We start from the raw sequence: 17649 nt of genomic DNA, 5'->3' as shown, positions 1-17649 counted from the left end.
GCAGGTGCACACCTATAATGATTATTGCTGCTGGTCTTGATATTACCTGTGTTACAATTGCTCTATGCCTCCCTGGGTTGACTCAAAGGAAAAAGGGGTCAGGACACAGGCCATTTTGTTAGAACCTGTTTGGGGCTGAATTGAACATGCCCTGATAATTTTCTAATCTCAAATAGCCTATTTTGTTTGATGCCAGTGGAAACAACTAAAATCATCATATTTTTTTCACTTTGGAAAAGATAAAACAGTGGTCCATGACTTTATTATTATATGGAAAGTTTACTTATATCATTCAAATTTAATTTCTGCTTAGTTCAGGTTGCTATAACAAATTACCATAGACTGTGTGGTATAAAAACAGACATTTATTTCTCACAGTTCTGGAGACTGGGAAGTTGAAGGTGCTAGCAGACCTGGTGTCTGGGGAGGGTCAGTTTCCTGACTTGCTGAAGGCCACCCTCTCTTTGAGTCCTCACATACTGGATGGAGAACAGGGAGAGGAAGCGAACTCTCTCACGTATCTTCTTATAGGGCACTAATTCCATCATGAGGGCTCCACCCTCATGATCTAATCACCTCCCAAAGGCTCCATTTCCAAATACCATCACATTGGGGATTGGAGTTTCAACACATGAATTTTGTGGGGGGTGGGAGACACACACATTTTGTCCATAACAGTCACTTTACCTTAAAATAGTAGCTTTCTTTGAAAATGACATACTCTAATTATATGTCCATTGCCCATGAAGGAAGGAAAGTTCTTCACTATTCCTTGTTGAGAAAGGACCTGGACAAGATGTCAGGATAAACTCTGTCATTGGACAAGTCAGGTCCCTTCTCTTGGCCTCAGTTTCCTCATCTTTAAAATGGGACTGGGATGAGGGTACCAAATGGTTTCCAAAAGCCTTTGTAGCTCTGACATTTAATGGCTGTAAATTACCATATGTTCCTTAAGCCATGAAACAGGTGATGCAAATAATATTTTCACTTAAGACTCACAAGCTAGTAGAATATCAAAACCAGAGGGGAATAGATCTACTGTGAATTATTTGAGGAAAATTCTCTTATACATACATGACATAGAAGGTTACACTAAGGTGGGTACTGCTTCTTCCATATTACCATACTTTTTTGTTGCCCTTGAACACTTCTATTCATCTTTAATGTTCTGCCTGAGTCCCTTCCTATACACTCAGCGAGCATATTCTAATGTTTGATTTAATAATACTTGTTTTAAGTCATACTTCAGAAAATTCACATTTCTACCCCTGTTTTGGGCAACTTTTTAATGCTAACCTCAGTTACTTGGTCTGGGTGAATTGTAGTGAGTATATCGCCATATTCACTCATGTTTTATCTCCTCTTTGATATATTTCTCACGTTTAGACACTTTAAGAATCAGTATATAACATTTTCACTCTGTCTCAATCTCTTCCAGCTTTAAACAGCTGCCCTCTTTCCAAGAGAGACTCTTAGGCTGAACATGCTTCACCTTTGGGATGATAAAGGCATTAAATTAAAGGTGTGTGGTCATGTTCTTGCTGCTGGCTGGAAGAAGTCTGCACTCACTCTTCTTGTGGCCAGACTCCTTCCATCCTCTCCTTCCAAGGATGTGTCCCCTGCATCCCCTGGGGTGAGGTTTATGGTGATTTACCCACATCCTTTGTGTTGGTGGAGGTTTGGGATAGAGCAATTGCCTAGTCCTGGTGATGCTGATAAAGACACATCTGAAACTTGAAAGGAATGGAAATCAGCTTTCTTTTTCCTTCTTTTTAAAAACAGCTTTATGAAGATATAACTCATATACCATACAATTCACTCATTTAAAGTGTACCATTCAGTGGCTTTTAGTATTTTGAACTTTATGCACCCATCACCACAGTCAAATTTAGAACATTTTCATCACCCTAAAAGAAATCATGACCACTTTCAGTCACTCCCCATTTCTCAACTCTCCCCGGCCACTATTTTCTGGCTCTATAGATTTGCCTATTCTGGACATCTTATATAAATAGAATCATACAATACGTGGTCTTTTTTGATTGACTTCTTTCACATAGCAAGATATTTATAAGGTTCATCTATATCATAGCATGTGTCTCAGCTTCATTCTTTTTTATTGCTGAATTTTATTCTGTTGTATGAATATACAATATTGTATTTATGTATTTGTCTGTTGATGCAAATTTGGATTGTTTCAACTTTTGGTTATTATGAATAATACTGCTGTGAACATTCATCTACAAGTTTTTCATGTATTTTTATATATCTTGGGTATATACTTAGGAGTGGAATTCTGGATCATGTGGTAATTATGTTTAAGCTTTTGGGGGAATTGCCAGACCGTTTTCAAAAGCAGCTTCATCACTATGTATTGCCATCACCAATGTATGAGGGGTCCAGCTTCTATACCTTCATCAACATTTGTTAATATCTTTATTTTTTATTATAGCCATCTAGTAAGTATGAAGTGGTATCGCATTGTATTTTTTTTAAATTGAAGTATAATTGATTTATAATGTTTCAGGTATACAGCAAAGTGATTCAGATATATATATATATATATATATATATATATATACACACACACACACACACATATATATTATTTTCCAGATTCTTTTCCATTATAAGTTATTACAAGATATTGACTATGGTTCCCTGTGCTATACTGTAGGCCCTTGTTTTTTTTAATCTATCTTATATATAGTAGTGTGTATCTGTTAATCCCAAATTCATAATTTATCCCTCTTCCTCCCCCCCACCTTTGGTAATCGTAAGTTTGTTTTCTATGTCTATGATTCTGTTCCTGTTTTGTAAATAAGTTCATTTGTATCATTTTTTTAGATTCCACATATAAGTGATATCATGTTATATTTGTTTTTCTCTGACTTACTTCACTTAGTATGATAATCTCTAGGTCCATCCATGTTGCTGCAAATGGCATTATTTCATTATTTTTTATGGCTAAGTAATATTCCATTGTATGTATATACCACATCTTCTTTATCCATTCATCTGTTATTGGACACTTAGGTTGCTTCCATGTCTTGGCTATTGTAAATAGTGCTGCTATGAACATCGGGGGTGCGTTGCGGTTTTGATTTTCATTTCCCTGATGGCTGATGATGTTGAGCATCTTTTCATGTGCTTATTGACCATTTGTACATCTTCTTTGAGTAATGACTACTGAGATTCTTTGCCCACTTTAAAATTGGATTATTTGTCTATTATTGAGCTGTAAGAGTTCTTTGTATATTCTATATACACATCCCTTACAAGAGATATAATTTACAAATAATTTCTTCCATTCTGTGGGTTGCTTTTTCACTTTTTTGATGGTGTCCTTTGAAACACAAATGCTTTTAATTCTAATGCGGTCTAATATATCTTGTTTTCTTTTATCACTTGTGCATGTCTAAGAAACCATTGTCTAACCCAAGGTCACAAAGATTTACTCTCATATTTTATTCTGAGACTTTTATCATTTTAGCTGTTACATTGAGCGTATGATCCATTTTGATTTAATTTTTGTATACAGTATGAGGTAAGGTTCTAACTTCATTGTTTTACATGGGGAATATCAGTTTCCCCTGCACTATTTGTTAATAGGCATATTCCTTCCCCATTGAATTGTCTTGTCATCCTTGTTGAAAATACATTGACAATGGGGGTTTACTTCTGGATTCTCAATTTATTCCATTGGTCTATTTGTCTATCTTTATGGCAATATCACACTGTCTTATTACTGTAGCTCAAGAAATGTGAGTCCTGTAATTTTGTTCTTCTTTTTCAAGGTTGTCTAGCCTATTCAGGGTCGCTTCATTTTTATATGAATTTTAGGATTAGCTTGTCAATTTATCCAAAAATGACATTGGAATTTTGACAGGGATTTGAATCTGTAGATCAATTTAGGGAGTATTGCCATGTTCACAAAGAACAACCAATACGTAAAAGTGATACGTTTTTCCATTAATTTAGGTCTTCTTTAATTTCTTAAAACAAGCTTTTGTAGTTTTTTTTTTTTTTTTTCGGTACACGGGCCTCTCACTGTTGTGGCCTCTCCCGTTGCGGAGCACAGGCTCCAGACGCGCAGGCTCAACGGCCATGGCTCACGGGCCCAGCCGCTCCGCAGCATGTGGGATCTTCCCAGACCGGGGCACGAACCCGCGTCCCCTGCATCAGCAGGCGGACTCTCAACCACTGCGCCACCAGGGAAGCCCTATTCTTAAGTATTTTATTCTTTATGATACTATTGCAAACGCAGTTGTTTCTTACTTCATTTTCATATTATTTGTTGGTAGTCTATAGCAATACAATTGACTTTTATATATTGGTCTTGTGTCTTACAACCTTGCTGAACTCATTTATTAATTCATTTTACTTTGTTTGTTTATTTATTCCTTAGGATTTTCTATATATAGGAACATGTTGTTGGTGAATAGAGATAGTTTTATTTCTTCCCTTGCAGTCTGGATGCATTTTCTTGCCTAACTGCCCTGGCTAGACCCTCCAGTACAATGTTGGATAGAATTGGCAAGAGCAGACATTGATTTTCTGATTCTTGAACTGATGGGGAAAGCAGTCTGTTTTTCACCAATTAAGTATGATGTTAGCTGTGGGTTTTTTGCAGATGCTTTTTATCCAATTGAGGAAATTCCCTTCTATTTCTAGTTTATGGAGTGATTTGAGTTATAAAGAGGTGTTGGATTCTTTCGAATGCCTTTTCTGTACCTATTGAGAGTCGGTTTATACAGAAGCTTTTACTTCCTTCCCTCTGTCTCCATCCCTCTCTCACAAGCACACAGAATCATTCTGAAAGCAAATTAGGTACGAAATAGTAAAAACATACTGAAAGATGGATGAATGAATAGTCAAGACCCTGATTCCAGTTACCGTTGCACAAGGTGACTGTTTATTGGGTAACCACCCCCCCAAAAGCGGAGATTGGAAGTTCAAGAATTAATGATGTTTTACTAGGCTGGAGGCTACCTACCATGTGTACACTCCATAATTTTCTTTTTCTATTACTCACTGTAGATTGAAAATATTAATACCAAAGGCAAAGATTATAAATACGCAGGAAATAAAGGATATCGAGGGTGTATGGCTAAAACGAAACAGAAAATAAGCAAAACGTTATTTGCACAAGAGGTGTGTTAAAGGAAGTGCAGTATATTTTGCCCAAACCTTTCTGTTGTGAGTTTCTGCATTTTAGTTCTCCGACCAGGGATTGAACCCAGGCCCTCAGCAGTGAAAGTGCGGAGTCCTAACCACTGGACCACCAGGGAATTCCCTCTGCATTTTAAAAATAGTTTCTGGTTCATCTTCTGAGGCCTCTCGTATCACCTTTTCTGTTTCAGGAGTCTGGGTGGTGACCATCTTGCCTGCCTCCCTCACGTGTGTGAGCTACCTGTTTCACATCTTGGCTTGTTACAGGTAAGAGGGTTCTAGGAGTCATTTGTGTGTCTTCAGCCGGGAAAGCAGCTGACAGACTTTTCTCAGAATTCCCAGGCAGTGCCAGCAGTGCCCAAACTGGGAACAGCAGTCTATATAGGGTCTAGGGACAACCATACCTATTGGTAGTAAAAGACAAAAACAAACAAACAAAAAACTATTGATTTGAGCTCCCACTATAAGCTTGACATTGTGATTAGAGTCTTCTTTTGGTTTTCAGCAAAACCCCAAGCGGTACTTTCATCTCCATGTTCACTGCTGAGCAGGCGAGACTCAACACAATAACTTTAGCCACAGGCTGTTAGCAGCTGATCTCGTCTTCTGGCGCCTTCTGACCTTGTCATTTCTTGTACACTTCTGCATTGCTACTAGGTGTTAGACCCGCCCTGCTCTCCAGGACTAATCACACTGCGCTCCCAGTAGGTGAATCTGGCTCAAGGGGACCTCACAGGAGGTTGGGACAAGGGAACCAGGGGTATCCGTCTCTAGAACAGCAGCACAGGAGGAGGGGATGGCCTTCAGTATGTAGCTGGCATTTGCATGCAGACGGAAGTTGAATTTAGGTATCTATTGCTCCCTTTTCTCTCCATTTCTCTGCCTTTGTCTCTGCCTCTCTTTCTCATTCTCTCTCTCTCTCTCTCTCTGTCTCTCTCTGTCTCTCTCTGTCTCAGTCTCTAGTTCACAGTCTCCCACTCACTCACAGGAAGGCCAGGGCCAATTCCCACCCCTGCAGAGCATCCTGCTTTTGCATCCTCCCCATCTGGCTACTCAAAGGTTGGGTCTCTTGCAGATGACATCTAAGTGAAGACTCTCCTGGCACAAAGAGCCCCAGTTCTCCATCCCAGCCCTGGCTTGCTCCCTGTCTCTGCTTTCTTCTCCCTGGGCTCTGTGGGTGGACTGGACACTGCTGCTTACCCTTTCCCTGCCTGTTGTAGGGATATGTCTGCTCCTTCCTTCATTAGCCTACAAGTGGCTGGGAGATATTCACTGAGGCATTTGACCGCAACCAGGAACAACCACAATGCAGAGCTGGCAGCATGGATGTGGGTGGAGGGTAGCTGAGGGCACAGGGACAAGAAGGCCCCTGTGGTGGGGAGGCTTCCTTCCCGTCCAGGCTGGCCCTTCCCTCCCACACCTGTCACCCAGGAGTGACAATCCCTGCCCTGCCTACTTTACAAGACCATGGGGCAGAGGAAATAATGGATGAGAAAGCACCCTTTGGACAGCACTAGCACTGTGCCAGTATTGTTATTTTTCTTATAATTATGCCAACCTATCTACAGGCTTGTGTTTTAAAAACAAAGTTACAAAAATATTTAGTGTAAAGTAAGTCTTCTTCCCATCAGGCCCCAGATTGTTGCCCAAGAGCTAAGCACTATTATTCATTTTCTGTGCATCCTTCCAGAAATTTTCTCTGCAAATATATCTGTGCATGTTTGTATTCCTGGTTGCACACCTCTGGTACTGCCAAACAGAAACACAATGAAAGCCACAGATACAATTTTACATTTTCTAATAGACACTATTTAAAAAAGGTAAAGGAGAGGTGAAAATAATTTAATAATATGTTATTTAACCCAGCATAACTCAAATATCATCATTTCATTATGTAATAAATATGCAAACTATTAATGAGATACTTACATTCTTTATTTCATACTAAGTTTTCCCAATTCAGTGGTGATGAAATTGCAAAATAACCTGGAAATTGCTGGAATGGGATGTTAAGAAAAAAGGAGGATATAGATGTGAATGTGGACTGTTAACAAAACTGTGCCAACCTAATCTTTAGGCAAAAGGCCAGGCTGAGACGGGCATATGGGAAAAGCACACAGTGATTTCTTTGGGTGCTGGGATTGTGAGGAATTGTGGCTTCTTTTTCATTTCATTTTGTGTTGTTACAAGTGGGGGGCTATTGTTAAAATTTTTTTACCTGTTTTGAAATAATATTATATAGGTAATGTATATTCATTGTAGAGAAAATAAGAAAATAGAGCAAGCTAAAGAAACTAAAAGCCACACACACAGTCTCAACTATCACATTCAGTCACCGTTGAGATTAGGTAGCTATATGCTATTTTTACAAAATATATTAAGTTTAAGGTTTTTAAATTATCAGGGAAATGCAAATCAAAACCACAATGAGATGTCATCTCACATCTTTGAGAATGGCTATTACCAAAAACACAAAGATAAGTGTTGACAAGGATGTGGAGAAAAGGGAACCCTCCTACACTATTGGTGGGAAGGTAAATTGGTGCAGCCACTATGAAAATAGTATGGGGGCTCCTCAAAAAATTAAAAATAGAGCTACCATATGATCCAGCAATCCCACTCCTGGGCATATATCCAAAAAAGAGGAAACAGTAACTTAAAAAGATACATGCACCCCAGTGTTCTTTGCAGCATTATTTACAATAGCCAAGATATGGAAGCAACGTTAGTGTCCATGCATGGGTGAATGGGTAAAGAAGATGTGGAATACACACACACACACACACACACACACACACACACCAGAATACTACTCAGCCATAAAAAAGAATGAAATCTTGTCATTTGTGACAGCATTTATGACCTTGAGGACATTATGCTAAGTGAAATAAGTCAGATGGAGAAAGACAAATGATTTCACTCATATATGGACTCTAAACAAAACAAAACTAAAACTAAACTCATGGAACAGATTGGTGGTTACCAGAGGTGGGGTGGGGGGAGTGAAATGGGTGAATGGCATCAAAAAGCACAAACTTTCAGTTATAAAATAAATAAGTCATAGGGATGTAATGTACAGCATGGCGACTATAGTTAAAAAATAGTGAATATTTGAAAGTTTCTAAGAGACTAGATTAAAAGTTCTCATCACAAGAAAAAAAATTTTGTAACTGTGTGCAGTGACAGATAGTAACAAGACTTACTGTGATCATTTCACAATATATACAAATATCGAATTATTATATTGTACACCTGAAATAATATCATGTTATATGTCAATTATATCTCAATTTTCAAAAAAATATTAAAAAATGATTTTTAAGCCCCGGTCATGAGCATTACTAACTCCCACTTTTTCTTTAGGAAGCAAATGAAGAGGTTGTGGGCAGGAGATAAACACTTTCTCCCTTTGAAGTTCCATAATCCTTCCTCGTCAGAGAGTGTGGTAAGTCTACAGAGGCCTCTTTCTGCTCCGAGGCCAAAACCTGCTCTCCTGCACCTCAGACGGGGGGAGGGGGGGAGGAAGAGCTCTGGGCTGGGGGTCCAGAGTCCTCAATTCTAGTATGTTCTGCTGCTGGGTGACTCGGGACAGCCACTGTCCCCATCCAGCCCTCAGTTTCCTCATCTGTAAAATGAGGACAATCATGACACCTGCCTTGGTGGGTTGGTGGGTGACCCTCACATGAGACAAGGATGCCGGACACGTGTTAGAGGTAATCAGCATGTCTCCTCTTTCAGACCCTTTTTTCTTTCTAAATCTCAGGTGGCCTTTTTTCTTTCTAAATCTCAGGTGGCCATTGCAAGGTACTCTGGCTGGCAGATAGCTTATATTCTGTGGGGTAAGTGCCCTCACATGACCCATTCAATTCAATACACATTCCCTGGGCACCTGCAGAGTCCTGGCTGTGGGTAGGGAGGAGACACGTAGGGCAGAAGTGGCCCCAGCTCTTCCTTGAGGGACCTTCCGGAAGGAGTGAGAAGCACACATTCGTGTAGGTCATCATCACCACCTGTCCTGTGCCCACGGGGTGTGTATGCTAAGGGCGGTGGTGACCCAGAGGAGGAAGTGACTGTCCACACCCAGGACAGGGCAAGAAGCCTTTCTAGTGGAGTTGATGTTTGAACTGCACCTGGCAGGGTGAGCAGGTCAGCAGTCATGCCAGGCAGAAGAAACCAGTGCAAGTAAGAGTGCCAGGACCTTCGTTTGGGAGGAGGCTAGAGGGAAGACTGCAGGGAGGGACCTGTGTGACTGGATCCTGAAGGGCCTTGAGCGACCACCGGCTCCCTTGGCCCACAGGCTACCTCATCATCCACGTGATGCAGAGCCTGTGTGGCCTAGTGATCATGTACAGCCTGGTGCTACCTGTCATCCACAATCAGACCCTGGAGATGCTCCGAGGACTGGGCATCGGGATGTAAGTGCTGGGCGGGCTTCCTGTCACTGCCCAGGGCCTGGGAGCTGGTGGGTCTTCACAGCTGCTGTTTGAAATACCCCTTCCCTGCTGGGCTCTCACCAATCCCCGGACCCATGCTCCCAGCTCTGACCCAAGGATGGGCTAATATAGCAACTCATTGTGATGGGAACCTCACAGTTTACAAAATGTTTCCACGCTCACTGTTCAATGGTGTCCTCACAATTGTGTCTGTGGGAGATATATATGTGTCCATTTTATAGGTGGGAAGATTGAGGTTCAGGGAGGTGAAGTAAGAGAAAGGACAGTATAGTGGAAGGAGAGAGGAAATCTGAGCTTGGGTTTTAGATCAGATGTGTGGCTTGTAAGTGCCTCTCTGAGCCTCAGTTTACCCATTTGGAAAGTAAAAGTGAATGCTGACATTATTGAGAATTCACTACACATCTTTTCTCTTAAGAACTCTTTGAGGTTGGGACTTACATTAGCTCCCTTTTTTCAGATGAGGAAACAGAGGCACAGAGAGGCCGAGCGGTTTGTCCCAGGGGAGGAGGCAGGGCTGGGAGCTGGGCAATCTGAAACCAAAGCCTCTGTAAACCACCACCCCACGTTGCCACTCAGAGAATGCAAACACAGGGCGTGATGCCCTCTGGGGACCTCCCTGCTCTGAGGTCCTTTGTTCCAAACTCACCTAGAGCCTCCTGTGAGTCTGGGGCAGAACCTGCCCTGTCCACTCTCCCGTGGCCTTCATGAGCTCTTCTAAAGACCCCATCCTTTCTTTGATTCCTATGCTGTTAAACCACTCAGCCCAGCTGCCACCCCTCAACAAAAAGACATAATTAAATCCTGGAGTTCTGGTCTGGAGCCAGAAGACCTGATGATGCAGCTTTGAGAAAGTCATCTGCCCTTTGTGAGCCTCAGTTTTCTCATCTGCACAGTGGGCAGGAGAATGCTCTGTAGGCATAAAGGGCAGAGCTCAAGCTACTGTTGGTCTGGCGGGCAGTCAGCATCTCTCTTCTCTCTATCAAGGGGCATTCGAGATGGGCTTGGGAAGAACGGACAAGGCCACCTCAGGATGGTCTCACCTTGTGTTTCAGCCTCACCATATCCATCGTCCTGGGCCTCATGGTCCTGCAGGTATGGATCGCCGCCAGCTTCTTCCTGCAACCAAAGATGGGAACAGCTGACAAGCAGAAGCCCTTGGCTCTCAATAACAGGTGAGGGCAGAGAAGGGAGCGGGGCATTGTAGGGCTTTGGCCTCAGCAGTCTCGTTCCTTCCTCTTCACCCTTGGCAGGTTCCTGGGTGGACTCTACACTCTCTGAGAGGGTGAGGGGCAGTGGTTCAGAACCGGGGCCTAACTGCCTGTGGCCAAATCTTGGCTCTGCCCCTTATGAGCTTTGTGACCTTGTGTGACCTTACTAAACATCTATGAACCTCCACTTCCTCATTTTACAAATAATTGTGCATACATCAGAGAGGTGTTCTGAGGCTGAAATGTATTAAAATATGAACTTAGAACAATAGTGCCTGTGCCATGGGTAATCCTTTCTAGTTCATTCATTCAAAGCTGTTCACTCATGGAGGAAACAACACGGGCACTGAGGATAAAGAGATACCCCACACAATCTGCCTGTGATGTGCTCACGGTGCACTGGAGCCGACAGACACAGACATATAGGGACAGTAGAGTCCAGAGGGTGTGAAAGCATTGCAAGAGAAACATGAGTAACGAAGAAGGGGGTGGGGTGGAGGAGAGGCGGGGGGGTGGGGGAGAGGCGGGGGGGTGCAGGAGAGGCGGGGGTTCTCTTTCAGCTGCAGTCGGGACGTGTGAGCTGAGGTCGGTGGGATGGTAAGATTCCTACAGGCAGAGATGAGGAGATGGCGTGGCTGCAGCCCCCGCTGCACCAATGCAGGCAGGAAGCCATGAAAGGGCAGGATGTGTTGGGAGAAGAGTGAGAATCCAATATTGTGGCCATGTGGTGGCCTTAGATGGTGAGGGACAGGAAGGAGGTACAAAGTGGTAATGCCAGAAAAGCCCCTCTCAGCGAGGACCCCAGAATTCATAGGCAGTGTTTGGGCTTCATCCCATAGGCAACAGGAGACGGATCACATGATCAGGTGGTCATTTGAGAAATTTCACCTGGAGGACTTGGAGCAGTTCTAGCTGGGGGCAGGTCACTGTTGCAATGGACAGTGGGAAAGCCACACCCTCTGCCGTAACCACAAACCCAGCTGTAGCCACATGAGGTTTACAGTCCCCACTCACATTCAGCCTGCCCTGGGCTCAGCACCCTCTACACTGTTTCTGAGCCAGTCCTCACATCAGCTGCGAAATGGGGACAGTCAGCTCCTGCTAACAGCACAAGGTCACACAGCTAGGAGATGGGAGACGTAGGCTTTGACCACAGGTCTGGGGGGCCCCTGAGCCCACCTGCGTAGCCACCTTCTCATACTGAAAGGTGCTGCCCCCCTCCACCTGCTTTTGTTTGCAGGAGAGCATTCCACAACTTCAACTACTTTCTGTTCTTCTACAACGTGCTGCTGGGCCTGGGCGCCTGCCTCTCCAGGCTTCTTATCAGCTGCATCCTGGGCACGTGGCTGATCGCCCGCATCGACAGGACCATTCTGCAGAGTGGCTGTGAGAGAGCAGACATGGGTACGTGGCCATGCATCTGGGGAGCGCTGGTCTTGTACTTTTGCAGAAGCTGCCTGGAAGTCGGGTACCAGAGGCTTCACTTATGCTTAGAGTTTATCTTCCCATGGAGGCTATAAAGCTGAATAGAAAAACAAAACAAAACTATTCAGCCCAATGGTCAGAAGGGAATTCAGGCTATTAAATACTTGTATGTTTGACAGACCTTTGAGGTAGAATGAAGGGCAGTAAGAGGTAGCGAATTCTATCTGAACAGTTAGAAGGTAATTTATGAGTGCATGGCTCTGAAAATTTTGAGAAAACACATCTCAGAATTACTGGTGTTGTTAGTTGCAAGCTTAGTTAAGAAAATGGTTTGTTCAGTTTCAATGGGCCAAAATCAAAGCTTTTTCTGTGGAGAAAAAACAGTTTTTGTCCTATTTCTGGCCCATGTCTGTTCATTCACTCATTCATTCATTTAATGGCTGCTGCCTTCTTCATATAAGACACAGAGGCTCCTAGCTGCTATGAGCTTCAAATTCCCATAAAATGAACAGATTAGGGTGTGATCTCTAAGAACCTTTCCAGCTGCTTATACCTCATTTTCTAGATTCTCAGCAAAGACACAGGCACCATTTGGGAACAAAGTGATGCTGCAGTTACGTCATAACAAGCACAAGCTGGGCCATCCTGGGACGTACTGCATGGCCTGACTTGCCTTCTGGATTTCAGGGTTCAGTGCGTGGATTGGCATGCTCTATGTGGATCATTATCACACCAACCCTGTGCTTGTCAGCTTTTGTCACATCCTGATCACAGGCCACAGAGAGAGGAGGCTGCAGCAGGCCATCAAATACTGGTACCCAAATCAGTCAGCAGGTAAGTCTCCTGTTTGAACCTACACTGGGGTCGGACACCAGGAAACACGTACCTTCAGGCTTCCCTGGGATCCCTAAGATGTCCCAGGTTCCTCCTTCCCTGCCCCTCTTCCTCCACACTCCCTGCCCTGGGAGCCCTTCTACCCAGGGGACCAGGAGGCTTTGCCCCCAGTCAGCCTGGCTACAGGACCCCTAAGGCCTTGTGTCCTTGTCCTGCCACCTGGGCTCCTCCCTTGTTTCCAGAAATGAGCTCTAGTTCTGATAGCTGAGTCCTTCATTCAACCATTTGTTTGAGATGCTACCCATAGCCCAGGCTGCAAGCCAGGTGCCCTCCAAGATGGTGTGCAGTTTTGCTTAATTTGCCCCATTCCTTACCACAAGCTCTCCCAGCCACTGACTCCTATCCCCTGAAGGTTCTATACTGTCTACTCCCACCCCTGCCACCCCTATTATTCTGCTCTGCCTTCCGCTGGGAAGCCCTCCAGTTAGCCATGTTCTGTCGTGGACACTCAACACTGACCTGGACCGTTTTCATTGCTATTCCCAATGCTGCAGATACCCAGATCTGTGGGACAAATTCACATCCCTCCAGCCGCCCTCATGTCCCCAGGAGTCCTGGTCCAGCTCCTCCTTCCACACCTCACACCTTCTGGGCAGCTTTCGCTACAGCCTCTGAGAAGGACAGAGACAAGCTGCCCCCTCCTCCTAGTCTACTGGTTCTGGTTCTGTCCTAGGTCCCCGCACCTCAGTGAGGTCCAGGACAAGGTGGCTCCTGCTGCAGACCCTGATCAACAACCCCAGACTGGTCACGCTCAGAAAATCAAGGCCAGGTCATGGCTCCCGGGACTTACCCAGATTCTGTTGATGTGCTCGGAGAGCTGACGTTGACCTCCCACATTGCGACAAGGCCATTCCAGGACATCTGCCCCTGAGGAGGCCCAGGCTACCCAGCAGCTGTCCCCTGCAGTGTGACGGGATGCACAGGCGCTGTCCACACAGATGGCATACAGGCCAGCAATTCATGGGATGGCACTTGGGCTGAACAATGAAGTCTCAGGTCTAATTCATTCCCTTGGTAAAAAGATCAAGAACTAAAGAGAATTTCTGTTGAACAAACTTTGCCCAATAATGATTTCCACTATCCATGGTTAGGAGGCAGCCCTGGGGAGATCCATGTTGAGACACACTTAATGTAGCCACAGGGCAGAACTTTGTGTCACTGAAAGAGGTGGTAAATTTTTTTATATCAGGAGAGTTTAACCATTTGGCACAGTTTTTCTCTGGGAGAAAGTATGGCCTTAATCCAACAGGGTCCTCGTTGTTTCCTCCTTTCTAGGTCTTATGGTGGTGGGAGAGAAGGAATCCACGATCCCAGCCTCCAGTCTGGTGGGTGAGCAGACACACACTGAGTTCTCTCTCCCACAGCCACTGGGATGGGGAACGGATCAGAACTGACCTGGGCCTTGGTCACAAATCAGATGTACAGATTCTCTCTGACAAAGAGGGCATTCCCTGAGAAAGCCACTTGTCTGAGGAGGCAGAGATGGGACGGGCAGGCATGTAAGGTGGGGGACAACAGGAGCAAAAGTGTGGGCGCAGGTTTGAGGAGGGCGAGCCCTCTGGTGTATGCAGGGCATGGTGCTGGGGGCTGGTTAGACCATCCAAGGGGGTCCAGGTGCCCGGTTGAGAAGCCTGGACCTTTCTCTTTGTGCAGGGGGCCCAGTACTTACCCAGATTCTTCATTCCCCAGCATAAGATCTCTGATAAATGGGGGCCTGTCACTCACAAAACCTGTTCAAGTACCAGGAGGACTCACCCATAGGGTGAGGGAAGTCCCCATCCACCTCACAAATCCCAGAGCCATTGAAATCCGGTAATCATTGAGTACCTTCTGTAAGCCCAGTCCTTTGCTAGATGTGTCTGCCAGACGTATCTCTTTTAACTTTATCTCTGCAACCAAGCTTTGTCATTCTGCTTTTTGAAACTAAGGAAACTGGGACTCAGAGTATTGGGATCCCCCCACCACCACTTTCTAGCTGTGTGACATTGGCTAAGTTACCTCACCTTTCTGTGCTTTCTTTCCCCTACGTATTAATATAAAAAGGGAATGATACCCGCAACGCCAAAAATTATTTTGAGGATAAAATGAGTTAATATACACCAACACTCCTAAGCTAGTGCCTGACATATCCTAAACTCTCAATGAATATCAGTCGTTGTTTGTAATGTTACCCTTTGTGGTGACTGATTCATGTCTGCCTACCTCTCATTATGCTCTCGGCTCCACAAAGAAAGAGGCCTTCTCAGATTTTCTTCACCATTACCAAGTATCTGCTGTAACATAGTAGGATCTTGGAATGAATAAAATAATAAGGCCATGATGACTGAATATCTCAGCCATGAATTCAATACTGAAATCAACCCTGGCATCATGGTTGAGTGGCCGCTAAACAGAAGGTCAGGAGCACTGGGTTTGGGTTCCAGCTCTGCCACTAGAATGAGTCTCAGTTTCTCTAAATGAAATCTAGTGCAGACCTCACAGCCAGTGCCCCCCACTTGCACCCAGCCAGTGCTGACCAAGTACTTGCTACGTGCAGTCACCACTCCAGGGACACAGGACACCTGAGGAGATGAGGTTCTGCCTGCAGCATGTGGCAAGGCCTCTCTCTGCAGCTCTTGCTACAGTTGTCTCCCAGCCTCTTCCCTGGACTGGTTTGTGAGCTCCTCAAGGGCAGGGATCAGGTATCTCTCATCCTTGAGGACATTATATATTGATAAAAGGTATAATCCATCAAGAAGGTATAATAATTATAAACATATACATATCTAACAGCAGAGGTCCCAACACATATGAAGCAAAAACTGACAGAATTGAAGGGAGACATGGACAGTTCCACATTAATAGTGGAGATATCAGTACTCCCCTTTCAATAATGGATATTACAACCAGACGGAAATCAGTAAGGAAATAAAGAATTTGAACAACACCATAAACCAATTAGACCTAACCCTCCACCCAACAACGGCAGAATACATATTCTTCTCAAGTGCATAAAGAACATTCTCCAGGAGAGACCATATGTTAGGTCACCAAACAAGTCTTAGTAAATTTTTAAAAATTGAAATCATGAAAAGTGTCGTTTCTGACCACAATGGAATCAAACTAAATATCAATAACAGGAGGAAAACGGGGGGAAAATCACAAATATGTGAAAATTAAGAAATACAACATTAAACACCCAATGGGTGAAAGTTGAAAATGAGGGATACTAGAAAATATCTTGAATCAAATGAAAATGAATATACAACATACCAAAACTTATGACATGAAGAAAAAGCAGTGCTCACAGGAGAATTTATAGTTGTAAATGTCTACATTAAAAACAAGCAAGATCCCAAAACAATAACCTGACACCTTGAGGACTAGAAAAGGAAGAGTAAACTAAACCTGAAGCTAGCAAAAAGAGGGTAATAATAAATATGAGAGCATAGATAAAATAAAGAACAGGAAAACGGTACTGATGAACCTATCTGCAGAGCAGGAAAAGAGAAGCAGATGTAGAGGATGGACCTGTGGACACAGCGGGGGAAGGGGAGGGTGGGACAAATTGAGAGAGTGGCCTTGACATATATACACTGCCATATGTAAAATAGATAGCTAGTGGGAAACTACTGTATAGCACAGGGAGCTTAGCTTGGTGCTCTGTGATGACCTAGATGGGTTGGATGGGGGGAGGGGTGAGAGGGAGGCTCAAGAGGGAAGGGATATATGTATACATATAGCTGATTCACTTTGTTCTACAACAGAAACTAACACAACGTTGTAAAGCCATTATATTCCAAATAAATAAATAAATAAAATAATAAAGGAAAAGAACAGAGACAGTGAACCAAACCAAAAGTGGATTCTGTGAGAAGATCAACAAAACTGATGAAATTTGAAGCTAGAATCACTAAGAAAAAGAGAATAGACCAAGTTATTAAAAACAGAAATGAAAGTTGGATAATACTGCTGACTCTACAGGAATAAAAATGATTATGAAAGTATATTGTGAATATTTGTACTCTAACAAATTGGATAACCCAGATGAAATGGACAAATTCCTATAAGGACACAAACTAACAAAGTTGACTCAAGAAGAAATAGAAACTCCTAATAGACCTATAACAAGTAAAGAGATTGAATTCTTTTTTAAAAAAATTAATTAATTAATTAATTTGGCTGAGTTGGGTCTTTGTTGCAGTGCGCTGGCTTTCTCATTGCGGTGGCTTCTCTTGTTGCGGAGCATGGGCTCTAGGCGTGCGGGCCTCAGTAGTTGAGGCTCACGGCCTCTAGGGCGCAGGCTCAGTAGTTGTGGCGCACGGGCTTAGTTGCTCTGCGGCATGTGGGATCTTCCTCAACCAGGGCTCGAACCCATGTCCCCTGCATTGGCAGGTGGATTCTTAACCGCTGTGCCACCAGGGAAGCCCGAGATTGAATATTTAAAAAACAAAACTACAACAAAGACATGCCCAAGACTGGATGGCTTCACAAGTGAATTCTACAAAACATTTTAA

General features: G+C 43.7%; 1 protein-coding gene across 2 annotated transcripts in view; it reads left to right on the top strand.

The window, feature by feature from the left end:
• LOC115838658 (stimulated by retinoic acid gene 6 protein-like) overlaps window positions 1-15437 on the top strand; it is a 72677-nt gene extending 57240 nt beyond the window's left edge. The window contains exons 12-19 of one of the 2 annotated variants that reach the window (XM_060300729.1): window positions 5364-5439; window positions 8536-8617; window positions 8963-9011; window positions 9470-9587; window positions 10679-10798; window positions 12075-12238; window positions 12947-13093; window positions 13827-15437. In XM_060300729.1, coding sequence (XP_060156712.1) covers window positions 5364-5439; window positions 8536-8617; window positions 8963-9011; window positions 9470-9587; window positions 10679-10798; window positions 12075-12238; window positions 12947-13093; window positions 13827-13957 — 887 coding nt within the window. In that variant the 3' untranslated portion in view covers window positions 13958-15437. Of the gene's footprint in view, window positions 1-5363; window positions 5440-8535; window positions 8618-8962; window positions 9012-9469; window positions 9588-10610; window positions 10799-12074; window positions 12239-12946; window positions 13094-13826 lie in introns of those variants that run through there. The other variant, XR_009564280.1, reaches the window with a different exon arrangement.
• Window positions 15438-17649: the final 2212 nt, after the last annotated feature.

Source organism: Globicephala melas, chromosome 6 (genome assembly GCF_963455315.2).
Source record: "Globicephala melas chromosome 6, mGloMel1.2, whole genome shotgun sequence".
NCBI classification, from domain to species: Eukaryota; Metazoa; Chordata; class Mammalia; order Artiodactyla; family Delphinidae; genus Globicephala; species Globicephala melas.
This window is presented reverse-complemented; position numbering and strand designations above follow the sequence as displayed.